The 27,274-nt window shown below is 42.2% G+C and overlaps 1 protein-coding gene across 3 annotated transcripts; it reads right to left on the bottom strand.

Annotated features, from left to right (window-relative positions):
- Nucleotides 1-27,274, bottom strand: YEATS2 (YEATS domain containing 2). Of its 3 annotated transcripts, none has more exons than XM_072143283.1 (28): nt 27,067-27,274; nt 26,678-26,796; nt 25,366-25,463; nt 24,628-24,720; nt 24,259-24,483; nt 23,464-23,570; nt 22,957-23,118; nt 21,922-22,033; nt 18,899-18,943; nt 18,641-18,797; nt 16,849-17,052; nt 16,639-16,736; nt 16,101-16,205; nt 15,427-15,579; nt 13,983-14,241; nt 12,412-12,573; nt 12,149-12,258; nt 11,117-11,266; nt 9,597-9,770; nt 6,508-6,700; nt 6,308-6,404; nt 5,508-5,581; nt 4,784-4,866; nt 3,678-3,879; nt 1,980-2,200; nt 1,340-1,414; nt 1,167-1,240; nt 1-298 (listed from the first exon to the last, which is right to left on the bottom strand). In XM_072143283.1, exons 2-28 carry the CDS (start codon nt 26,775-26,777, stop codon nt 175-177), a joined length of 3,657 nt encoding a protein of 1,218 aa, XP_071999384.1. In that variant the 5' UTR covers nt 26,778-26,796; nt 27,067-27,274; the 3' UTR covers nt 1-174. The 3 variants fall into 3 exon arrangements, with proteins under 3 accessions (XP_071999384.1, XP_071999382.1, XP_071999385.1); XM_072143281.1 differs by having other exon boundaries at nt 16,101-16,208; XM_072143284.1 differs by lacking the exon at nt 9,597-9,770 and having other exon boundaries at nt 16,101-16,208.

Genomic DNA, 27,274 nt, shown 5'->3' on the forward strand with positions numbered 1-27,274 from the left:
TGCAACACGCACATGAAATGTGAATTTATTAATTATTTTACTTCTTGAACAGACGCGCTCAAGTATATACATACATAATGGGAGTTGTACACCATTATCACATAAGCACAAAACCAAAATATAGGAACATATACCTCTACCGTACAAAAATAGTGCTGGTTGCTGTGTGATATGCTATGTTAATGGTAATGCATCGTCCACATGTAGAGCCCCCAAGTGCTTGTTTGTGAGGAAGTCAAATAGGGGAATATTGCAGATTGCTTGATGGATGTTGGCCACACTGATTTCTCTTGGTGCTCTGTTCACAAGAAAAAAAAAAGAACAAAAACAGCTTAATAACCGTAAGACCCAAGGGTCCTCTAACATTTGAAACAAAACCGGAAGTGTCAGCGGTCACACAAGGGCGATATCACCCTGTGATATGACTTGTTTAACATCACCAAGGGCTGTTCAGGCCACCAAACACTACCGGCCCACCTGGGAATTGCAGCGAAGCTGGATTCTGGAGCTGGTGCATAACTCATATCCCAGTCCAGAACCACCAGGGGGTTTTCTGTAACCCTCAGACTGTAAGCTCTTGTGAGCAGGGCCCTTGCTGCTATTGTGTTATATGACCATATGTACTTTGTAATGTATTATTTTATTTGTATATGTCCCCTATGAGTTGTAAAGTGCTACGGAATATGATGGTGCTATATAAAGGTTATTATTAATTCCCTTTTATAAGCTTTAATCATTACTTTATAGCAGTGGTGGCGAGCCCATGGCACTGGTGCCGCTCAAGACCTCCTCCTGCAGTCACAGGTAAGTTACTATAAATTGGCAGTTGGCACTTTGTGAAAAATATGTGGTTTTTGGTTGTAGCTTGGGCACTCGGGGGGATATTTATCATGCGCTGGCGTAGGATAGCCCCGATGCTGCTTTTTAGCAGCGCGATACATCGAGAGGCTTAACCGGCAGGATGCTGCGCAGCGTTTATTAATAAACGCAGCCGGCGACTTATCACATGTGCAAAGTTACGGGCTGCAGCAAGTGCGCAGAGGCCCTGATAAATATGCCCCTCAACCTCTAAAGAGTTTGCCATTACGGCTTTAAAGTAACGATACACATAAAACTAAGACATACAAAGGCTTTCCAGTAAAATACAGACACATTTAGCAGCCCACCGTTTACGTGAGGTCATCTGATATCCCACAGCTAATGCGTCTCGTAGTAAGTCACTGACAAACTGCTTGGTGGCCTGAGGAAATAAAAGACCAAAACAATAACTCAATAAATAAGAAATGAAAACATGTGTCATTCAATAGTAGTAAAATATGGATATGAAATAAACTTTAACCTTTAAAATCATTTCTTCTACTGGTGAGGCGTACACGTTTTTGTGGATTTCCACTGGTTGTAACGAAACTCCAATCTAAAATTGAAGAAAAAAAATACATTGTATTGGTCCATTAACAACACTTCCATAGATTGCACCTAGAGTCGTATATAACGCAAGCACCCTTATACTCTGCTATATGTGCCCCCAATATCCAAAAACAAGTATCAACGAAACCAGTGCAAAAATTTCAGATACAAGTTGCCCGACAGCTCTAATCTATGTTCAACAAAATCTGTAATAAGAGACGGCAAAACAAAGCAGACTACTCTGTGGTTGTGTTACGCACTTGGCATTCAGGTACACCTAGTCAAACCGGGTCTAAAGTTCAGGAGAAGTCTCTAGTTTTCTTTAGTATTAAATTCATTGGACTTGGGAATTTGCATCCCCACCTGCATGGCTCCACATAACGCCAAAACTGGCGGAACATGTGGAGATCAGCAGAAAAGCCGTTTCTTAACAAGCCTTGTCCACCCGAAAACTGGAGGACAAGGCTTAGTACATTGTTAGTAAATAGTTTTGCACTGTGATGAAAAAACTAAGAATAAATTTTATAAAATATAGAAAAGGTCTTTGAGCCTCTTAGTAGTAACAACCTCACCTCTTGCGCTGCGTCTCTGATAAACTCGCAGGACAGGCTCGGCGTCAAGTAGACTTTCACATCATCTCCCTCTTCCTTTTCCTTCTTTATCTGAGGCTTTTGCTTTACCCCTATGCTGAGGATATCAACATCATCTTCTACTTTCTCCTTTTTGAGAATCTTCTCTAGTTCCTCCACTTTTCGGCAGAGAGCATCAGAGGAGGAATAAGAGGAAGGTAAAGCTGAAAAGGAAAGACAGGGAATAACTACCTGGATTTATACAGATGCAGCAGGATGCACGCTCGGCCTGGCCCTCCATGAACGGTGGTGGACCAGCTACACTCTAATTTTTTTTTTTTTCTAGTGACTGGAACCATAGTCCCAGGAAAATAAAATTGTGTGCCCAGCTAATACCCCATATCTAACCCCAACCCATATGATGTGCAATGTACATGGCATAAGGTAGTGCAGCAGTTTTGCAGAGAATTTCTAAATCGCATGTAAAGAAGGGGTTGCATTTCTAAAACACCTGATAATTACATTTTATATTAGCTGCTTCCTTGGCCTACATAGAGAGATATAAATGGCAGAGAGTACAGGTGCAGCCGAGATTCAAGCATGCATGTCCAGAAAACACAATAGCAGTGGTGGTGGACCTATGGCACGGGTGGCAGAGGTGGCACTCAGATGGCTTTCTGTGGGCACCCAGGCCATCACCCCAGCACAGGGTTCCCCAGACAGGACTCAAAGAATCTTCCTGCAGTTCCAGGTTCTCGGTGCTATTTTAAAGTGACATATTCATGGCTGTTTGGACTGCAGGAAGAATGAGAAGGTATGAACAGAGCTGAATTATCTTTTGGAGGTGCTCCTGACGGCACCACTATTCTTTCTGTACATAGACACCCTGGAGAGAAGCCATAATAATAGTCCAAATTTGCTCTCCGTCTTTCAACTGTATTGCTGGCCTCAGGGGCCGATCGATTGAAAGTTGTGGAAGTACAAGGAGGAATTATATAGCAAAAGGAAAAATCTTTGAAAACGGGAAATCCAGCATCCAAAAACTGCATGAAAAAAAACTGTTAAGACATGGTCAAAAATTTTTATTTTCATATTAAAAAAAATATACACATAGTAGATAGAAACGTGGATACAAAAAACAACAGAAAAAACACGAGACAAAAAATTGCAGCATACCAGGTATGACCAGGTAAGGACTGAGATGCGACTAAGGACTAAGATGCAATAGTCTGAGTTACTGCAGCAATTTTTTGTCTCATGTTTTTTCTGTTGCTTTTTGTGTCCACGTTTCCATCTACTATGTGTATATTTTAATACGAATATTACATTTTTGACTGTCTTAACAGTTTTTTTTCATGCAGTTTTTGGATGCTGAATTTCTTGTTTTCAAAATTTTTTCCTTTTGCTATTCATTTACTCCTCTCTGGATTTCCAGACCAGCAGATTTTGGGGAATTCCGTGCACCCGGCCAATCCACTACTAAGGACACCATTAACTTCCAGGGGTGATCCATTATCTTTTTCCCTTGTTTTGTTTTATTTTTCCACTACAGGGAGCAATTATTTACTGCTTATATTGTGTTGTTGGCACTTGGCGATAAATAAATAGATTTTGGTTGTAGTTTGGCACTCGGTCTCTAGAAGGTTGTGGCCTTCACTGCTTTATAGCGACACCGTGGTTTACAGTAAGAGCATCACTTGCCTGCCTCATTATCAATGCGGGTCAGCACATCCTCAAATGATTCCCGCTCATCGCTGGCGTTCTCAGGATCCGGAGGAGTGTAACCATGAATTCGACACCAATGAACAATTTCCTTGGTTTTTAGTGGAGCAATGTTATTAAATTTAGCTTGTTTCTCTATGATTTCTTGCAGCATCTTCTTCATAGTTATAGCTCGTTGCCACTAAATAAGATATATACACATTACATAAAAGACAATCTATATATACACCACTTTGGGCAGAAAATATGCACTGCCTATAGTAAGGCAAGCTTACACCAGACATTCTTAAAATGCGCTAGAGGAAAGCAGAGGTACCGTACACTCTTTGGTAACAGGAGGTGCACATGTAGGGTTCTTACAACTTAATATAATACAGAGACACGGCACACTCGAGTTTTTTTGCTTCAAATTATTTTTTCGATTTTTATTTCATCATGAGGTGATAAAGGCCTTCACCAAGATAGAATACACAGCAAAAATGTGCTTTACAGATCAAAATTGGATCAACGTTTCAGTCAAAAATTACATTTGTCAAGTAGATCCGAATATGTGCATAGCTGGCAGGTAGGATAAAGTGAGGCAATATGCTGATCCAATTTTGATCTGCAAAGTACCTTTTTCTGGTTATTCTACCCTGGTGAAGGCCTATTGTTACCTCAGGATGAAATAAAAAGTGAAAAAATTCTTTGAAACAAAACAAGAGAATGCTGTGTATTGTTGTCTTAAAATTCAGCAGAAATCTGTTTCACATTAAGGCTACATTCACACGAACTATGGGGATGTATATAAGGCTGCAAGCTTGCGCCCATATATATATCCACACAACGGCAGTGTAGTCTACCTTTACATGCACAATAAAAGATCCATGAACAAAGAGTCAATATGGAGCGCTGAGATGTAACGATAACAATATAATCCAAATATAAAAATCTCTTCAAGTGAATCATGAAATACTGAGTCACACTAGGGGCCTGTAGTGCCCATTAGTGTCTATTTATATCTCCACACAAGTTTAAAGGGTGGGCATTTTGTGTTGCTCCCACCATCACAAAGTGAGTATTAATACTTGAGTAGGGAAAGTTACCTCAGACGCTCTTCTTTTTCCAATGTGCCAGCTATAATATTGCTCCAAGGAACTTGCACAAAACGGGTTACTACAGTCTTCATCTGTGGAAAACACAAGGGAGGTTTACAAATGTAACTACTAATATACCTGGAATATGGAGAAGGGATCTCACTGCATCATATATAATGTATAATGTTATATGTTTACCAATACTTGCTAAATCTATAATTGTATCTTGTATTATAGGGTTGTTTTTCCACTTTCTGCACTACCAACAAGAAATCTTCTCATCATTTGCAAATTCTAGATTGTGCCCATCTCAAGAAGGAATTACATACAAAGCATCTCCAATTAATTATAGTTTTGGAGAGGCTTAATGGACCTGCTTAGAATTGCAGAATATTCTACGGAATAGATTAAAGGAAAAGCTGCCAGTGAATAATCTCATAATAATAATAATAATAATAATAATGTAGTCAGGTTTATTCCTTGGTGCCTGTCATTTGGAAGCTGGAAAAAGTAGATGTTACCTTAGTCTTAGGTAACAGAACCATTATGTCAAAATTAGAAGCTCACATTGTAACTGTGTGATGTAAAAGTCTACTCAAGCTTTGGGTCATTTTCCATCATCTGTAATTCATCTCTAGGAATGTTTCTGCAAATCCAACCACATCAAACCAGTGGAAACAGGGCTACTGTCATCTCAGCCGAGAAAGGCTAGAACAGATAGCACATTACCTACCTCTTTCTCCTATTAGTGGAACCTTCTTCACAGTTGCAGTCAGCAGCTGCTTGAAATTTTGGAGATGTTCTGTCCTGTCATTTAATTTTTTTTTTTAAAGAAAGAATTAATCACATATATAGAAATCTAAATTCTACATTTAGCTTATACAAGTTTAGCATAAGTAGCATATTGGGTGCCAAAACTAGCAATGGATGTAAAGAGTTTGTGGTGATGATGAAAGGTCCTTTTTAAGACCATAAATATAAATGGAGATTTGCTTTTTGTATTATATATGGTATGTAACGACTTGCTATTTCACCCACACTCCTTATGGCACCAATCATGTGAATGTGCTTTTTCACACTACAGCTTGACCACTTTACCCAATGTTCAGTGAACAAAAAAAGGGCGAGGTTCAAAGATGTGAAGTGTGAAAATGTACAGTGAAAAATAGTTCAGTAAGGATCGGTATAATAAATAAAAAATCACTGCAGCCAGAAATAGAAAACAAATGTGTTCGTCTATAAGCCAAAATCACTGATGTGAAAACAACTGCTAATGTGAGTCCGTCCCTAGGCCACATGCACACGTCTGAAGCAGCAGACGCACGCCGTGAACCACAAGCCAGTTTGGAGCTGAGCGGCCGTGCCGTAAACCCGGCCAGGTGTAGGACATGCTCTATCTTTTGCGGCAATGTGCTCACTGCAGATCTATGGCAGGCGTGAGCTGGCTGTTGTCTTTGAGGCTAGCTCACTGCCGACATCTGTGCATGAACCTTTAGGGTGAAATAGAGGAAGAATGGACCAAAAGGTAATTACTTTACAGAGCTGGATTCAGAATCCACGTTGTCCTCCAATTTCACTGTTGTAGAGCCAGTGTGAAACACAGAGTTACTGAAGTCCGGATCAGATTTAACTGGAAAGTAATGCAAAACGCATAGAAGTAACATCACATCAACATTATACTTTATACTACAGACTTACAAGTACATGCAAGAATCTTCTCCAGAGCAATATACCTGATAGTACAGAAGTGCTGGGGACTGGGCTCAGTGCGGTTCTTGATGAAAGTACTGGAAGTAGCATTGTGCTGGTCTTACTGCTCCCTGTGATCTTCCCTTGGGTCGTGCTCGGTGTTGCAGTCGGCTGCTGTACATGGGATTTACTGGATGATGTGACAGGTAGCACAGAGGCGCTTGATACTTCCGGGGCCTAAAGAAGGCAAAATAGCGAGATAATGAATAAAGAAAGGTAATAGAGTATTTAGTAACTGGGAGGATCAATGAACCCCTTCAGCGTCCTGACTCAGTGTTTAAGCTAAGGGGTTGTTTAGCCCCATAGAAAATTAGGGGGAATTTATTAAGACAGACGGCTAAAACGCTCTGGACTCTTAGTAAATCCGAAAAGGCAGTCTAACATTCTGTGCCAATTTTTACTGGTTTAGACCAATTCCCCAATACCATCAGCCCTGACATGCCCAAAGTAGTATGCAGAGTAAAACACATGATACTTAGTGGAAAACGCTACACACACACAAACACAAACACTATCTTGTGGATTAAGGACATAGTAAAGTTAACACATTTATTGAAAGTTGTCCCAATTACAGCCTCATTTTATAGAAATTGTGCAAAACTGAATAGAAACAATGAAGCTGAATCTGATAAAATTCAGAGACACATCAGGAATAGATTATTGTCAGCCAGGAAACTCTATAGGGTTATACAGTAGCATTAATGTGAATGTGACCTGGAAGAGGTAATGTAGACAATGCTAATTGTTGCACAATAAAGAAAATAAATGAATGATTAAGGTCAGTGTTTTGCAGCGGATTTGTGGGATTGTTTTTTGTATGTGCATTTGTTTACATTGAAATGTATGAGTTAGTAAAAATCTGCATGAAATCTGTGAGTAAACTTTGTATTAATGCGGAGCTGATGCACTATTTTTGTGGAAATGACATCAGATCACAGGTGAAAAAAGAGGGGTTAAAAACATGCAGAAAATCCGTATGTAAATCCACAACAAAACGCACTTCATGTAAAAATCTGCATTAAAAACACACAGAAAAGCAAGCACGTAATTGCTGAGGATTTACATGCTTATTCCGCATGACAATTTGTGTGGATAACCTTAAAGTAGTTTTGTAAGAAAATAAACTATTGTTTTAAATCATGTTTTAGGTTAAAGGGGTTGTCCAAGATTATCGTTAGGATAGGTAAAAGTTCATTGAGGGTGTGACATCTGGCATCTCTGCCAATCAGCGGATTTAGACATTAGTGTTCTACAGCTCATGTGAATAAACTGCAATATCAGACACAGAAGTTTTACAATGTGTGGCGCTATACCTGGCATTCATAGAGCAACATCCAGTGGCGTAACTGGAAGCTGATGGGTCCCAGTGCAAAGTCTGTGCCAGGCCCCCGACTGTAATGTATGGTTTATAGTAATAGTCTTCTCATATGGGAAAGTGACACCATAAGGGCCCCTAAGCCTCTTGGGCCCCTAAGCCTCTTGGGCCCGGGTGCGACAACAACCTCTGCACCCCCTGAAGTTACGCACCTGGAAACATCTACAATTAGGGTATCAGTAGCAGCACTTGGCATCAAAGGACCATCAGTTACTGATGATTTCTTCTAAGAAAAACGCTCAATAAGAATATAATTCGAAAGCTCATTTTAATGATTTTTTTAAATTTTTTTCCATAAGGTCTAGATCTATGAAATAGCCAGTAAGCTGAGACCTATCGCTTCTCATCACCAGTGTAATCCTATTAAACCATGTGACTGCAGTAAAGGAAGTCTCTAAATGAAGTTAAAGGAAATTAAAATCTATTTTGAAAAACCAGGGACACTTACTCATAGATCCAGGCACTGTGACTGTGGTAATCTTCTTATATTTATTATCTAAGGCCTCCTCTTCCTAAATCAACTATACAATTATACGAATGACCCTGAAAGGCTCTGGGGCAATACCAGAGCCCCTTAGTGCTGCATTGTTAACAAAAATGTTAACAGTTATGTAATTAAGCAAATCCCTTCTCCTCAGCTGTTGTAATGCGTAAAACGCACCGTGTGACTGCGCCCTCAATGTAATGCAAACGCCATGTGCTGGAAGTAGAAGTGTGCTGGTCTTACTGCACTGCCAGGTGCCTTTTAAATTCAGCATTTTTTTTTTTTATGGACACATTTTATGGACACATTAGAGATTTTTTTCTATTCCTGTTTTAACTTACTTACTGAACCATTTTTTTTTACCTTATGGCACCAACCATGTTAATGTGCTTTTTCACACTACAGTTTGACCACTGAACCCAAAGTTCAGTGAACAAAAAAGGACAAGGCTCAAATCAGTGAAGCGTGAAAAAGTACATTGAAGAATAGTTCAGTAAGGATCGGTATAATTAAAAAAAAAAAAAACAAAAAAACACAACACTGAAGCCAGGAATAGAAAACAAATGTGTTTGTCCATAAGCCAAAATCACTGATGTGAAAACAATTGCTAATGTGATCCAGGCACTGTGACTGTGGTAATCTTCTATTTGTTATCCATGGCCTCCTCTTCCTAAAATCAACTATACAATTATACTAATGACCCTGAAAGGCTCTGGGGCAATACCAGAGCCCCTTAGTGCTGCAGCTTCACAGGCTGTTACACTATGCAGAAGCACTTCCCCTTGTGTAGTGAAGTTCTGAGGAAGCAGAGGGGGAGACACTTACAGCATGTCTCAACCAACCCCCTGCTCTCTCCCTCCTCCCTCTGCCTGTGTAATCTACTAGCAGCAGGAAGTGCAGCGTTTTTCTCATTGTAATAGCCTGTGAAGCTGAGGGGCACTGGAAAAACTCACCAGGCTCCAAGATTTTCTTTAAGAGTAGCTCAGGCCAGATGGCCACCCCAATAATTATGTGCAGAAACTCGGCCCTTAGTAATGCCTTCCTTGCAGCACTCAAGTTGCAATCTGAATAACACTACTGTACTTTGATTTCACATGGATCAGGTATCAATTGGCTTTCCAAGGAATTAGATCAGTGAGAAGAATAGATTTAGTAGGTTACAAAAATCTATTCATACAGACAGTATTTACAGAGCCTCTTGTGACTAGCGGTACCTGTTGCGCAGGTCCATTTGCAGACACGGATGGTAATGATGTGCTGGTTGCAGTTATAACACCACCTGCAACCCTTAGTAGTGTAGTACCAGGCTTCTGTGTCTGAGATGTCACTGGCAAAGACTTTAGTACATTTTCAGATATTTTTACCAATCCAGGTGTACTACTGTTTGCCTGAAATGTGATTGAAAAAGTAAGACCACAACAAAAAAAAAGTTGTAATACAAATATTGCAATTTTATTTTAAAGGAAGTTTCTAGGCTCAACAATATTGAGGCCCTATGAAGAGGGTGAGTAATTAATATGAGATCAGTCAGCACCTGCCTCCCCCACTGATCTCATATTGTAGCCTATAGATCGGTCATCAACATTGTTTAGCCTGGAAAATCCTGTTATGTAAAAAAAACATGTGATACAGTGAAATACACTTCTTAAAAAGGGAATGTCTAACAATATAAAATCTTTTTAGAAGCGAAGCATAATAGGTTAAAGGAAAACTACCATTTGTTTTTATGCATTATGAATCAAACATACCTTGAGAATTCTGTAGCTACACTGATGCAGAAACATATCTTGTTTTATCCCTGAGATGAGTGCTTTTGCTGAAAAAACAATTATAAAATTGAGGACCTTTCTGAACTCTCCAGACAGGACTTATCAATCTGAGCTGGATGACTTATACACAGCAGCTGGGGGATGGTGCAACAATTGATTACTTCTGCCTGTCAGGCACAACACTGTGATTACATCATTCTTTGAAGTTGTGCAAGAGGAGAAGCGCGGGCCAGGCACAGGAGCACCAGAGCCTCACTATCCTGAATGGTATAATTGTTTTTTCATTAAAACCACTCAGCTCAGGGATTAAGCAAGATATGATCCTGCATCAGTGTAGCTACAGCATTCTCAAGGTATGTTTGCTTCATAATGCATCAAATAAAATGGTAGATATACTTGAAAACAGGCCACAAACCCAGCCCAATTTGCCTCCCGTTTTTGCACGCGTTTGTGTCCATGAGGCCTAAAGTAAGCATTAAAGAAAAATTATTACTTGAATGAAAATTTTTGAGATGTCAGACAAGTAATAACAAAAATCCAATTAGGCGTTTCAGGCTTTCAGTGAAATATAGAATCACTAGTGATTGGTGAAAAGTTGTGTTTCTCCTTTTATAATCAACAACATGTCGTGGACCAAGTTTTATTTTAATATGATATAGAGAGGTCCAAATCCGCATGGATAAAGATAACCCAACGACAGTCTACTGCCTCCACTAGAGGGAGCTAACTGCGTACAGTCTTATTAGTGGGTGCAATATATAACAATAAGATCCTGAGTGCGTTCTTGTAGTGTATGAAGGGTTATATTAGGAGTCCAGTATTGGACTAACCTAAAAGTCATAATAGACAGGGATTAACACAAAAATTATTTGTAAAAAATTAAAGAATATACTAGTTGCTTTTTGTAGCTAAAAATAAACTTGATGAATTAACTAAGCTAGAAGCAAAGCCGATTCCCTCCTTACCTGTGAGATAATGGCGCCTTTCTGTCCCGTGTTTACTTTCAAGGTTTGCTGTCCCTGTGCAGAGGCTCCTGCACTCCCTTGAGCGGCCACATTGGAGGCAACCTGCTTGCCCGACGTCTGTGCAGACGGCTGACCAACCAAAAATGTTCCCTGCCAAACAAATATTAGGGCCAAGTATGTTACCCACAATGGAAACTGATACCATTCATGGTTCTAAAAGTGATTCCACTATTCTTATAAATGACATAATCTTTAACATATAACTATTCTCAATCTACAATACTTGGAATATGGAAGGCCACCTTTATTCCCAATGAATGCTGGCAGGGCTGTGCATGAGGAAGGATACAAGTACACCTACAATTTGGTGTAGAGCGATATAGGACACCACCAGAGAACTGGCAACCGCATATTCCCCTCAGCTTATTGAAAACACATGCACTCCTGATTGAGCCAAGTGTGCATGTGTATGAGGGGGGTGGAAGTATCAAATATTGTCTTGGCCTACAGCTATCTACATCGGCTACCTTTTCATACAGCTCAAGGCTTGTGGCTGACACAAGCTTCATCCTGAGGAAATTTGAGAGATCTAAGTTGTTGATACCTCCTCTTATTGGCCAACTTAAAAGATTATGACAATTGCAAGCTTTCAAGTCTACTCAGGTCTCTTCATCGGTCATGGTTTAAGACAACATCTAAAAAGAACACAAATTTGTAGCATTATCATGTCCATTTGTGTATAAATTTGTGTTCTATTCAGATGTTGTCTAAGGGCTCATTCAGGCAGCCGTCTGTGGGGATGTATAGACCACCTCATATATGTCCCCATAGACGGCAATGGCGGCCCGGCGTCGGTACGGTGCCACACGTGTGCCGCTTTTCTCTATGGAGGGGGTCACCTCCTCCTCCTCTCCAGTGCACAGTGGGCATACAGCGGTGTAAATGTACCCTTATACCGAGCCTGATGGAGAGACCTACGAAATAATAAAGGTTAGTCACTAACATCCTTTTTAGTTGTTTAGAATATTGTACCTGAGGAGTCTGCTTGAGAATGTAGGATGTGTAAGTGAGGTGCTGGGGTAGCCCAGAAGCCGTATTCCCTGTGCCTGAGCCACCACTAGTCGATGCCCCGGACTGAAGATCTGAAAAGTCAAAAAAAGAAAAAAAAATGTAATGCAATAATCTGGTTTTATGGCACAAATTGCCCACCTTTTCATGCACGGCATACAGTCTATATGCACTGTTAAGACACATATAGACTGTATACATAAAAAAATACCAAAAAGGTCACTTACTGGCGGTGCTAGCAGCTCTCAGAATCGCCCCCTGAGGGATGAGCAGAAGTTTCCCTTTACCAGATGTATTCTTGCTGTTGGTGGTCAGGTACAGTTTGGTTCCAGGTGGAAGATTTGCCAAATTTCCTAAATTTGTTGATGGCAACTGTAAGGTCGCCATAACTTCATTATGAAAAAATGAAAATAAAAAATGTATTTAAATTAATAGAAATGCACATGCAGAAATTTTCAAAATTAGGAAATAGGAGGTGTAGTCCTCTTATCCCTCGTGCATATCATGCCACAAAGATGCATAACGGCTGTGAAAAAGGACATTAATGTCCATTTTTCACAGCTGAGAATTGTCTCACCCATGTGCACGTAGCTTAAAGTGGTTTACAGGTAAGTTGATGACCTATTCTGTGTCAGATTAGTGGGGGGACAATTCCCTAGTACCATCTCCAAGCTGGTGCTCTTGGTTGCCTTTGGCACCTGAACCACACAATGGAGTCAGTAGCAGAATGATCCATTAATGAGCTAGTAGTCATAGTCGTGCCGGCAGAGGTCGAATTAACCCCCGATGCTGTTTCTCTTTGGCATGATCAAAGTGGGTGGAGCTACTAGAAGACACTCCCACATGCTGATGTCACTGCACTATAGTTGTTGCACATATCAAAGGCTGGAGCTGACCCAGAGGAAAATGTGGCCACAGATCAGCCAGGGAACTGAAGGCTTGTGATCAAGGGCTAAAATGTGAGTGAGTAGTCACATCCGTGCAGGATCTGTGACAACCTGGTGGTCAGGCTGGGTTATATATGGAAGTGTTATTCAAGCACTCCGAGATTCAAGGTGAAAAAATGTATATACTTTTATTCCCATGTGTAGCTACTTTTCAGCTGCTCACAGACCTTGGATCTTGGAGTAGTGGCATTGTTTTTTTGTTTTTTTTTATATATATTTCGCCATGTTATACCACCCCCAATAGCATCAAGACCCAAGAAAACGTTTATACAATTTGATCAAAATGTAACTGAGAACCTTGAGTTAGTTTTGTTAGTATAGCGTATTGTACTGTGCTGTGTGTAGTGAGTGGATGTGCGGTCCAGATCTTCCTCTCTCCAAATCTTGGTACATCTTAAGCCCCTTGCACACTATAATATAGTTAGGACCTAACTTGCTGATCAGTGGGGGTCTCAGTGCTGAGACCACCAAAGATCGCAAGAACGAGGGGTCCATCGGATCCATTAATCTGTCAGATTAAATGGAGAAGACGGCCACGCATTACCGCCCTGCTCCATTAATCTCTATGGAATTGGAAATTGCCGAGCGCAGTGCTCACCGATCTCCGTCAGCTCCATAGAGATTAATGGAGCAGAACGGTCATGCGCGGCCGTCTGCTCCATTAATCTGAGAGAGACCGACGGACCTCTCATACTTGCGATCGGTGCACTGAGACCCCCACAGATCAGCAAGTTAGACCCTATCCACGGGATAGGGCCTAACTATAGTTTGTGAGAAAACCCCTTTAACAAATTTAGTATCATGTACAATCAACAAGACGTCAACAAGAAACTCCACTATTAATTCTGTACCTGAACCTTGGGATCCAGATTTTGTTGTTACAGCTGATGCCGCCTGCGGTTTTGACACGTTTTGTGTGGCTTGGGATAACACATTGGCACTTCCACTGCTTACAACGGCTTTTGCTACCCCCTGGGCAACAATCTGCTTTGTCCCCACAGCTTTGGCAGCTGAAGAGCTGGATTTGGCCACAAGTATCTGACCACCACTGATGGTCACAGATGGTTTAATTGAGGCCTGGACTGTGGATCCAACGGGAATGCCAACAACCTGTAAAAGGGATAAAGATATATCCACTTGATGACTTAGTATACAACGCTTAATCTGAGCCAAATATGTAATTACACCCGAACAGTGGTATGTGAAGAAAATTATACAGATCAATTAACCTACTGCAAAGCAAGACCATTGTGCAGATAAAATAGGACATAATCTGATAAAACATGATATCCTAAAGACCATTACAATTATTAATATTAGTCCAATATACCAGGGTCCCACCTATAAGACTTTATCCTAAGAGGAGCCCTACTTATCCCCCACGTGAGACAGCTTGTAGATACGGAGGTTAAATGGAGAAGTGAATAGCTGTGGAAATCTGCTCTAACCTTTCCTTTCAGAGTCTACAGAAATAACCTTAAAAGGCCATGGACGTCTTCGCATCAATCAAAATAAAAAATTTATTAAAAATAATAGTAATAAGTCTGCTTGGAAGATCATTTTGTAGAGCAAAGGTAAGGGTGAGGGAAGCTTAACATCTCGGTTTTAGCCCTCCATTGTAAGGCCAAAGGCGTTAATGTCGGGTCGATTTCTTAGGACCAGGACTGTATGCGCTTGTACAGTGAGAAAGTCTCAAAAGTTTCACCCCCTCCATCAGGGAGGAAGAGTGAACATTGCAAGGGGTATTGTGACTGATGAAACGGTCTTTATATTGACAGTTCCATCACCGGGGACCTTTTACAGTGTACGCTCAGTGGAGGTCAGGGAGGGATGCTATACTGTAGCATCAGTCCCCCATAGCCTATTATGCACTTTGTTGTGCGAATACATTACCCAGCAGAATGGGAATACATTGCTCACGCCGTCCGTTGCAAAAAGAATGCCCCCCACCTGCCAATATAGAGCTATGGATACGCTCAATGTGTACTTCGGGAACTCTCCTGTCATATAGCTTGAACATATCATAAAATGTACCAATAATATGGTGAAATCCAATTGCAACGCCATCTACTGCTCTCCTAAATGATATTCCAAGCCAACGACTTGAGGATTTGTGTTTGTATTTTATTTGTATAGAGCTTCTGGGCAATTTCTTGTCTTCCTAAGCCCTAGTGAATTTGCTATTGTATGGATGAAGAAGAGATCAGTAAACAACTCCCATATCTTCATGGACTGTTTCTTGGTGTCTGAAAATGGAAAAGTTGCTGGTGGAAAACAATACTGATATGAAGATACCTTAGAACCGTCTGCTGTATTTATGGCCTTCTGGGGTGAAACCGCAATCATTTGGTTGCCTTTAACAGTAACAATCTGCTGCAGAGATGGCTGAGAAGTCGATGGAGTTTCTTGCTGTTGGGAAGGTTCAATGGGTTCCTGCTTTATAAACACCTAAAACAAGCACAATAACATGAATAGTGTAGAATGAAGTGTAGACTAGTAGATTTAGAAAAGTATACACATAATAGGTCCTTTAAACAGAAACTGCAGAATAGAAGCCAAAATACATATGGAAACTGACTCTAAACCTGACTTTTTTGGGCCTTGCCAGAACCAGATGTGATTATATAATGATATAAAAGATCACAAATGTAGGGTACATTGGGCATTGGGTTGGGGGGGTGTTCGGAAAGCAAATCTGCGGCCGCATATACGTCCCAATAGATGGCAATGGCAGCCCGGCAGCGGTACGGTACCACACGTGTGCCACGTTCCACGCCGTACAAGGGGGAAAAGATAAAGAGCATGCTCTATCTTTCCTTGTGTGTGCGGCCGTGTGGTGCTTTTCTCTATGGAGAGGGGAGGGGTGACCCCTCCCCCTTTCCAGCGCATACGGTTGTGTGAATGTACCCTTAAGGACAATATACATGTATACAGTTTCGGATTAATTTATTTAAAAAGTGCAATGATACCTTTGTAAAAGCTCCGAGTCCTCCTGCCACTGGTTTTGGACTCTGTGCTTTAGAATGGCTTCCAATGGGACAGAGTGGAGGCATTGCTGCAAAGAGAGACTCCTCCTGCTAGAAGGGAAAATGACAACAGAGTTAGGTCATCCATAGGTGTAACAGGATATAAAGTAACAATTTACATATAGCAGCAATGAACAATATGATAAGAGTCAGAAAAGAACAAGAAAAAAGAAAGTTTTTCACATTCACATTATAAGTTGATTGTTTTTGGAGTTCTAAGATGTAATGAAAGATTAAACTTTTTTTTTGTTTTCAAGTTTGATATAATGAAAAAAATGGTCAATGCAATCTAGCAGCTAGGTTGCTAGTAAGTCAAATACACATCCCATCCATTGTTCTGGACAGGGACAAAGAAGGGGTTACATGTCTGCAGCTTCTGTGCAAGAGTATTGCATGAGTATTCACGCTCATTCTACAGACAAATTCTTGTTTGTGGGTGGAGAGTTGGTGTAAATCTACCATAACAGGACAGAATCTTTACCTTTATATTTTGGGTTATGAAACTGCTGCCATGAATCTTGGGCAAAGGAGAACGCGTCCCAGCTTGAGATACATTGGAGTGCTTGCTTGTAGGACTACCTGAACATTCAAAAAGGGACAATTTTCTTTATAACATCATTGTATATAAAAAAAAATGTTATAATAATGTTATAATAAATGTAATAATAATTGGTCTGAGCAGGAAACTTACCAGAGACAATTTTGCAGCTCATTGTAATCGGTTGAAAAGATTTCCCCGGAGATTCGGTTACGCTTGGAGCTTGGCCCTGGGGGACGATCTTACAGCTGGCAGTGATAGGCTGGAAAGCGGTGCTGCCGTGCGCTCCAATAGTGAATCTCTGGGTCAGTTTGGTTGGTGTACGTTCAAGGGATGAGGGATCAGGAGCACTATAGCCTTATAAAAGAAAGATACATATAAGAAAATAATTTTACCATATCAAAAGGGTCACATCATGCAACTACACAGTTTTGGTATTCATTTACTTCAAAGAAACCTGTAAACAGGAAGGTCATTTTTACTTGATGACAGATTCTGGCATGTTGATTTCAAAAATGCTTTTGTATCTGAATAATTCCACTACTTTTTAATTGTATCTTTGACATTACCTGGCTGCCTTCCAGCAGATGCAGGACCAAAGGCATTTTTGAAGTTAATGGAGATCATTTACTAAGGGCCCGATTCACGTTTTTTCCGCCGCTTACCCGAATATTTCTGATTTGCGACGATTTTCCCTGAATTGCCCCGGGTTTTTTTTGGGGGGGGGGGTTGGGAATTTGGTGTGGCCGTAAGAAAACCAGACGGATTCGGAAAAACCAGCGTATTTTTTTTAAAAAAAAAAGTGTCACTTGACACGCGCTTACCTGCACCCAGCGTAGCTTGGTGAACTTCAGTGAACTCCGATGCAATTTAGCGCAGCAGCGACACCTAGTGGACATCGGGCGCACTACCTTAGTGAATCGCCGGAAGACCCAAATTCTCCACTGAGAACGTGCCGCTGGATCGCAACAGGACCGGGTAACTAAATCTGCCCCAATGTGTCAGAGGCTAATGGAACATGTTTTCATGTAAATACAGGCAGTCCCCGGGTTACATACAAGATAGGGTCTGGAGGTTTGTTCTTAAGTTGAATTTGTATGTAAGTCGAAACTGTATATTTTAAAATGGAAGTTCTAGACAAATTTTTCTCTTTTGCCCCAGTGACAATTGGAGTTTCAAAATTTTTGGTGTAATTGGACCAAGAATTATCAATAAAGCTTCATTACAGACATCTTACAGCTGATCAGTGCAGTCTGGGACTATAGTAAAGCATCCAGAGAGCTTCACCAGAGGTCACAGTGGGCAGAGGGGTCCGTCTGTAACTATGGGTTGTCTGTAAGTCGGGTGTCCTTAAGTAGGGGACCGCCTGTAATGACCTTCCTGATGACAGGTTCCCTTTAAAAGGGTTTTCTCACAGATTAAATGTATCCTCTATTCAAAGGAAATTGGATAAGATGTAGATTAGTGGGGTCTGATCCATTGTACCCACACAGTTTTGCTATTATTATTACTTTGAGTTACGGCTCATAGATGGGTAGCTATAAGAACCTTCCACTGAAGACCTGTGTTCTGGCAGAGAAAGATCTACAAGCCCCACATCATTATGGAGCTCGGTTAAAGGAACACTCCAGTCACAGTTGATTCATTGAATTATACCATGTGCAGGACCCTCAGGGAGGAGAATGACACGAGGTTCTAGCAAAGTTTTAAGAATACAATGAAAACAAGTCATGTTTTTCCCTTAATGCATGAATTACCTTAGACTGAAGTGTGAAAAACATGTTGTCCGTTATCAATAGCAATAAAAAGAATTGTAAATGTAGCCTTGGCATACAAATACAGGATGTAACGGAGGATTTTAGAAAAATAGTAATAATGCAATGTAGTAATGGAAAGTACTTACAAGGTTAGTCTCCTCCACATGTAGACTGTATACATTACTTACCTTTTTCTGGGAGCTCATGAGTTCCTTTGTGTGGCGATGAAGGTTTAATGGTGGTAGGTCCAGGGAGAGATCCTTCAGACTGACTAGATTCATTAGAAGACTGGGAATAGAGGTAATCTTCTCCAAACGAGTGTCTAAGAAGTTCAACTTCAACAACCTGCAAGAATAAGAAAATGGTTAGGTCTAGTTACTACATCAAAAAGCATCTAAAATACTGTATAGTATATGGACCATGGACAGATGTAAAACAAACCATACCGTTTCAGCGCCCAGTGTCTGTAAGCCAGTGTACGTTCTGTCCAACTACAAAAAAATTGAAATAAATAAATGTAGACTGTGCAGTAACAAGACGTAATGTAACCTATCCAGTTTACATCGATTAGATAAGTCCCAAGCAGCTAGCGGAAATATTGGAAATAAACATAGATGACTCACAAATAAAAGCAAATATTGTGATTGATGACAGAACAAAGTGCACACATTTAGCTGCAAAGTTCTATGAGTTATATGAGAAATATGTGACCTATGGGAGCTTTAAAAAAGATTAAAAAAAAAGAACCTAAAGGGCTTCATTACACATTGCAATGCTTCCATAAAACTTCAAGTAGCCCCTGTCTGCATGAACTCTCTCTTTCACGGACCGATGATCATAGCATCATAGGTGTAGAGGATGTCCCCTGTCTATGGTGATGGTAGTGCCACCTCTCCTCTAGGTGTATAGGATGCCCCCTGTAATTGGTGATGGTAGAACCTCCTCTCCTCTAGGTGTAGAGGATGCCCCCTGTCTATGGTGATGGTAGAACTACCTCTCCTCTAGGTGTAGAGGATGCCCCTGTCTATGGGGATGGTATAACCACCTCTCCTCTAGGTGTAGAGGATGCCCCCTATCCTTGGTGATGGTGGAACCACCTCTCCTCTAGGTGTAGAGGATGCCCCCTATCCTTGGTGATGGTGGAACCACCTCTCCTCTAGGTGTAGAGGATGCCCCCTGTCTATGGTGATGGTAGAACCACCTCTCCTCTAGGTGTAGAGGATGCCCCCTATCCTTGGTGATGGTGGAACCACCTCTCCTCTAGGTGTAGAGGATGTCCCCTGTCTATGGTGATGGTAGAATCTCCTCTCCTCTAGGTGTAGAGGATGCCCCCTGTCTATGGTGATGGTAGAACCACCTCTCCTATAGGTGTAGAGGATGCCCCTGTCTATGGTGATGGTAGAATCTCCTCTCCTCTAGGTGTGGAGGATGCTCCTGTCTATGGTGATGGTAGAACCGCCTCTCCTCTAGGTGTAGAGGATGCCCCCTGTCTATGATGATGGTAGAACCACCTCTCCTCTAGGTGTAGAGGATGCCCCCTGTCTATGGGGATGGAAGAACCGCCTCTCCTCTTGGTGTAGAGGATGCCCCCTGTCTATGGTGATAGCAGAACCACCTCTCCTCTAGGTGTGGAGGATGCCCCCTTGTCCTGGCCACAGACCGAGATGTAAAAAGGTTTTTGGAGAGATCCTTGTACTGATCAAGCTTAGATATTTTATTACACAAAAAATTCACAAAAAATGTGCTGAAAAAAACTCACCTAGACTTGTACAAGAGTCAATAAAAAAAAAAAACCCAAAACTTAATACTCACCCTCTGGTGCCCGGATTCTCTGCGCAGCTACCGGCGGCTCCTCTTCTTTCTTCTCTAGCCAGCAGTGTCGCGTCCATGTGATCTGCCGGCTGCCACACACTATGATGCAGCGGTGTCGCCACCCAGCAGGCATATCACACGGACGCGAATCTGCCGGCCAGAGAAGAAAGAGAAGAAAGAAGAGGAGCCGCGCTGAGGATCAGGAGCCGCGCCAGTTGGGGGTGAGTGAGTATCATTGGAGGGTGAGTATTAAGTTTATTTTTACTTATGTGCTTGGCATACAGTGGGCAGGCTGGGCTGGCTGTATACTACATGGGGGGCAGGCTGGGCTGGCTGTATACTACATGGGGGGCAGGCTGGGCTGGCTGTATACTACATGGGGGGCAGGCTGGGCTGGCTGTATACTACATGGGGGGCAGGCTGGGCTGGCTGTATACTACATGGGGGGCAGGCTGGGCTGGCTGTATACTACATGGGGGGCAGGCTGGGCTGGCTGTATACTACATGGGGGGCAGGCTGGGCTGGCTGTATACTACATGGGGGGCAGGCTGGGCTGGCTGTATACTACATGGGGGCAGGCTGGGCTGGCTGTATACTACATGGGGGCAGGCTGGGCTGGCTGTATACTACAAGGGGGCAGGCTGGGCTGGCTGTATACTACAAGGGGGCAGGCTGGGCTGGCTGTATACTACAAGGGGGCAGGCTGGGCTGGCTGTATACTACAAGGGGGCAGGCTGGGCTGGCTGTATACTACAAGGGGGCAGGCTGGGCTGGCTGTATACTACAAGGGGGCAGGCTGGGCTGGCTGTATACTACAAGGGGGCAGGCTGGGCTGGCTGTATACTACAAGGGGGCAGGCTGGGCTGGCTGTATACTACAAGGGGGCAGGCTGGGCTGGCTGTATACTACAAGGGGGCAGGCTGGGCTGGCTGTATACTACAAGGGGGCAGGCTGGGCTGGCTGTATACTACAAGGGGGCAGGCTGGGCTGGCTGTATACTACAAGGGGGCAGGCTGGGCTGGCTGTATACTACAAGGGGGCAGGCTGGGCTGGCTGTATACTACAAGGGGGCAGGCTGGGCTGGCTGTATACTACAAGGGGGCAGGCTGGGCTGGCTGTATACTACAAGGGGGCAGGCTGGGCTGGCTGTATACTACAAGGGGGCAGGCTGGGCTGGCTGTATACTACAAGGGGGCAGGCTGGGCTGGCTGTATACTACATGGGGGCAGGCTGGGCTGGCTGTATACTACATGGGGGCAGGCTGGGCTGGCTGCATACTACATGGGGGCAGGCTGGGCTGGCTGTATACTACATGGGGGCAGGCTGGGCTGGCTGTATACTACATGGGGGCAGGCTGGCTGTTTACTACATGGGGGCGGGCAGGCTGGCTGTATACTACATGGGGGCGGGCAGGCTGGCTGTATACTACATGGGGGCTGGCTGGCTGGCTGTATACTACATGGGGGCTGGCTGTACACTACACCCTCAGCTTATACTCAAGTCAATAGGTTTTCCCAGTTTTTGATGGTAAAATTAGGGGTCTCTGCTTATACTCGGGTCGGCTTATACTCGAGTATATACAGCATTTGCAGCATAATTACAAATATTCCAGATGAGCTTTTTTATTCCCTTCAGATATTATTTTAAGCCTAAATACCTTGAGGTTGTGAATTATATCAATCCTCTTATTTTGGCTTTCTTTAAAATGTATCTGGACACGTACAGGAAATTCGCCCCAGCCTCTGCGCGTTAAATGGAATGGAGGCTCCCTAAAGACAAAAAAGATTTTAGAAAACAACTATACACAAGTATAAATGTATACCATGATCAAGCCTGACTGCTTACACAGCAACTCCCTACGTTATGGGATATCATTAAAAACAAATCGATAACTCAACATCCAATCTGCATGTACTTCAATATATTACTGAAAATCCAAGGGGAATAAAGCAAGGGAAGAGCTCATATTTTAATAGAAAGGGAGGGAAGTACATGGACTGCTCATAAGCTCAGAATTGAGGATGAGCTTTAGTATCTGACACACCCATAAGGATATGATATTGTGCCAGTGTACATGAGAGGGAGGAAGGTGTGCAGTTTAGTCTGGTGATCGGGAAGAGTCCTGTGGGTGGGATAGGCCTTATATTAAAAGCCAGAAATTACTATTTTAATAACATAGGCTACTAAATTCTTATTCTCAGTTCTTTAACATCCATATTTCATTTATATTTAAAGGGGTTTTCCTACAAATTCAAGTTAGGACGTATCCACTTGCTGGCCCTATCCACTGAGACCCCTACAGATCACGAAAGCGAGGGGTCCGATAGGGTTCCAAGTGCCTCCATCGGACCACTCGTTGCTCAATAAGAGTAATGGAGCAGAGGGCATGACCGTTGTGCTCCATTCAACTCTATGGAGCTGATGGAGATCGGTGAGCACCGCGTTCGACAATTTCTGTCAGCTCCATAGAGATGTATGGAGCAGTACATTCATGCCTGGCCGTCTGCTCCATTACTCTTAGGAATCGGACCCCTCGTTTTTGTGATCTGTGGGGGGTCTCATCAGTGAGACCCCCTCCGATCAGCAAGTTAGGCCTTATGCTGTGGATAGGACCAACATGAATCTGTGGGGAAACCCCTTTAAGTAAATTATGACAATAGAAAGTTCAGGAAATGTTAGTCCTAATACTCACCGAACTTCCACCAGGTCGTTAGGTTTGTAGCTCGGGTGAAGAAAGAACCAGACCTTTTTCACGAAATGATCAATGCTTGGTTCTTTTCTGGACCCCCTCACGTAAATCATCCACTTGTGTGTAGATTGGTCATTTTCTTCTCGCTTGTCTGGAGGAATGTACCTAACAATAAAGGAAGGAATTAAAGGCAAACACTCACATAACACAATAGCTCTGGGTATACAATTATCTGACATTAGAACTTTAAGCTATAACCGATATGCATGCATTTCCACTAATGAATTTGTGGCATGGAGATAAGGTTTTGGATAGATCAGTAATAAGCAGACATACAAAACTACTACGGTGTAAGTGTATTTCATACAAATCATCACAAATGAACGCAGACTTATGTTATGGCAGTCATTTGGAGTGCTAGGTGGCATAATATTGGGGTTACAGGTGGACCCTGGAAATGAATCAGTAAGTATATAGTTTCCATTTTTCACTTTAATAATAAAAACATACTTTGACACATTTCCCACTACTATGGTTTTCTTCACAAAACGTCGAGCTGTGTCTTCAGATCCTACAAACCCCATTGATTTGTTCATATTTTCAATTGTTGTGGAATCCTACAGAAAAAAGAAAGAAATTTACCTCATCAGAATGCACATGCACTGTAACGCAGGATCCCAAGCCGCACAGATGTCTGGATACTGATTCTAGTCCCAGAGCTCCATCGCTATATGAGATTGTCCGAGAGTCCCATTACCCTGTGATACGTCTCTGCTACCAGACAGAATAGACTAGTAGCCTCTGATCTCCTGGGGTTAGGGCTACTTCATGGCCATAGTAACCCTGCAGATCCGCCTCCCTACGCATCCATGCTGTCTGTGAACGCAGCGGCACAGCTCACAGAAGCGCAGGCTCGTGGTGCACTGCTGACCAGTGGGAAGCTCTGTGCATGTGAATAAACTCATAGTCCTGTACTGGCTTCACTGACCCAGCGATGCACCGAGAACCACTGCACCAGCAATGGATGCACAGAGGCAATTCTGAAGGGCTCTCTGGGCGTGGAGTAGTCTAAGCCCCGGAATAGTCTCTGCAGCTAATTAGCATATAAATAAAGTATTTAGTAAATCTACTGTCTATATCAAATAAGTAGGTTCATGAAGGTAGATTTCCTTCAAAAATATTTTACACTTTCACATATTTCTACTATAATGAAATACACCATTTACCTTCTTAATGTTAACCCATTGAGAATTTTCCAAGTACCGACACAATGACAGTAAGAACTATCCTAATAATAGGAGTCACCTTGCCAAGCTTGCCGTCTGTAGAAGAGGTCCCTTTATGCATTGCTTTGGAGAGTACATGGCTGTCTTTATCCACTTCACTGTGAGTACAGACAGAGTCCGTTTCCGAATTATTGGCAGATGGAGTGTCAGCTCGGTGGTTTGCAGGAGAAGTTGCCCGAGAGGGGGATTCCAAAAACTTTTTTATTGATGGGTGGTTCAGTATTGTAGGATCACAAGATGTAGCCTGGTTAAATAAGAGGACAATATGTCATGAGAGTGATTAGGTTTTACAGGACTTAGAAATAATTCTGCATGTTTGTTGTAGACGAGTGTGGAAGGTTTTTGTCTACAAATGTATAGAATTCTAAGTATAATCAAGAATCTTTACCTCTTGTACTTTGTTGACCCCGGCAGAGGCATAGTAATTGGCCACGATGTAAGCGCGAAGTTTATCCATCATACGTCTGGCTTCAGTTAAACGCTGTTTGAGAAAATAATGAGAATTAAAGTTTGATCAGAGAAAAAAATAAATGTAATCACCCGATTCATCAATGTCGATTTAGAAAGAAGCTTTTCTTTAAAAAGTTTTTCCACTATGACCATGCATCCTGCTGCTCCTTTCAATATCATTAAGAGTTGCAGAACTTGCTGAATACCGCTTCTTCCATAACTCCATCATTGGCAGTCATCATCTAGGATGGTGACAGAGATACCTGAGCGCTGAGCTCAGCAAGTACTAGTGGTAGCACTCCACTTGACACTCAGCAGAGCGTCATGACATATACTCGACCTGTCATGCCATCAATTAGTGAGGGCAGGACACTAATTGATCAAATTGTTATCTTCTATACTTTCGGTATGAGAAGAGAATAAAACTTGAGACAATCCCTTTAAAGGGGTTGTAACAAGCATTATTGTTATGCCCTATCAACAAGTTTTCACGGGATGGAATCTCACTAATTGAAGGGAAAGGTAAAACATGCGTTTTTATGATCGGTTGGTTGTCCCCGCAGTTAGGGACAATTAACCTACTTAATTTGTTAAAAATGGAATACTTGGAATACTACAGTAGAGGTTTTTTTCCGAAGTTTTGTTTGTAATAACTCATAAAAAGCGTACAACATACCTGATCTATGATCTCAATCTCATGCTCCTTATTCTTCAACTCAACAGCAAACTGTTCTTTCACTATGGACTCTATCTTTGAGATGGCAGCATCACGAGCTATCCGCAAATACAAAAATAAGACATTAATAAACTGCGTAAGGGACGGACAGTGTGCTTACACATAAAAAGATATAATTTAGGGCAAATAAATGGGTCAAAGTGATAGCATGCAGAATGGTTGGACAGCTCAATGACCCCATAAATGAGGGGCTTTAGAGTTGTGATATCCTTGTAGAGATGTCTGTAATTAAAGGAGTTATTGGACTGCTGACAAAGTAATATAAATGCCACGGTACTATCAACTGGCCCTTGTAGATTCTTCAAGCAATTAATATGGACAGTATGTATAGGAAATTAAAGCCTTGTTAAATTCAGAGACGTTAAAGCAACCGAAGACGGACAGCAGAGGTGGGGTCTGATTTAAGGGCTGTGTACTAGATGGATTTAATGGACTGAACACAGTGCTGAGGACGGGACTCCTGTGTCATATATATGTATATAATATAAATATTATGTATCACAATGATGTAAGGATGTCCTGTCCTCTGCATTGTGATCAGAATCTGTGAATCATGGCCGACCACTGCTGTGATTTTAGCCCTTTGGCTTCTTTCCCACAAACATTTTTCTTCTGCAAGTCCAATGCGATCCCTCATGGCAACTCTGATGCATAGCTGCTAAATAGATCTTTTCAGACATGCAGTTTTTTTCATGCTGTGTGTCTGCATGGCGACGTGTCAAAAGTAAAGCATGTCCTACTTTGATGCAAGCCTGAGGAAAAAAAAATGCCCATTGAAGTCTATGGGTGCGTGAAAAAATACTGCCAGCACTATGATGCATTCACTGAGCAAATTTGTGACATTTTCACTGTTTGTGGGTAAGAGGCCTTATTCTTTTGAGAAAAAAAGGCTAGTAAGGCTTACAATGAAAGGCACAGACATATGCCATGTATTTTTACCCTTTCTGTGCACCCCCTTTCATCACTGGTATGTCAACAGTATCGGTTAATCTGTTCTCATCTGTGTTGCCCATACGTTTTTGTTTCTACATTACATGAACAAAAGTTGAGGCCTATCTTATATGGAACTTGTGCATCATATTGATATGTCATTCAAGTAGTCCCTGCTTCCCTATGGAACAGCAGCACTAAACTGTAATCCTGATTACAGTGGGGAAGCAGGGACTCCTTTTATCATATATCACTTTCATGCCCATAGTCCCCTCCTCTGTATTGTGGTCGGTCTGTGATAAAGGACACCGCACATACGCACCGGTCATCTCTATAGCCTTGTGCCGCTTATTTTGCCGCACCACCGATATGTCTTCATAGTCGGGATCCTTGTCTTCCATTGTTCTTTTGACACCGGACATTTTGGCGCTGATGAATTTACTGTAGGTATAAATAATACATACAACAAATCAGAACATGTATGTGGTGATAGAACAGACACATATAATACACATGTGCTGACAGCAGGCAGACATGTGTCATGTGTTCCTATAGACCAGTAATTATGTTGCTGTACATTGTATTATAGGGGCTCAGTCATACTACTGTACACCAACATGTGCTTGTATGAAGTTATATGGCAGCAGCCTGCACTAGTGTATATGAGGCTGGACCATGCAAGGGTTAATCTGCAGCCCTGGCACCGCTCACCCACTGTATAACGGGAACGTGCACGGGAGGAGGGGGCGGAGGGCGTGTGTCACGTGACTGCGCCTCCCTGTACGCCTGCCGGGGTTTCGGCCGCAGCTTTGTGTTTACAGCGGTATCTTGGACGCTCGGTGTGCAGCCCTGGAAAGAGATTGCCTATCTAGTCGATCATCTCAAAGCACCCCCACTGCGCGTTGTGTGTACCACGTGG

The sequence above is a fragment of the Engystomops pustulosus genome, chromosome 3 (assembly GCF_040894005.1).
Source record: "Engystomops pustulosus chromosome 3, aEngPut4.maternal, whole genome shotgun sequence".
Taxonomy (NCBI): Eukaryota; Metazoa; Chordata; class Amphibia; order Anura; family Leptodactylidae; genus Engystomops; species Engystomops pustulosus.

What these genes read in the sequence shown, in the direction of transcription:
- YEATS2 (XM_072143281.1), bottom strand. Translation starts at nt 26,777, where the DNA reads ATGTCCGGTGTCAAAAGAACAATGGAAGACAAGGATCCCGACTATGAA. An exon ending in ATATAATTCACAACCTCAAG is followed by an intron (nt 18,944 to 21,921) that starts GTATTTAGGCTT and finishes ATTTTTTTGTAG; the next exon opens with TTGGACAGAACGTACACTGG. An exon ending in CAAATGGACCTGCGCAACAG is followed by an intron (nt 6,701 to 9,596) that starts GTACCGCTAGTC and finishes TGCCTTCTTTAG; the next exon opens with GCCCCGGAAGTATCAAGCGC.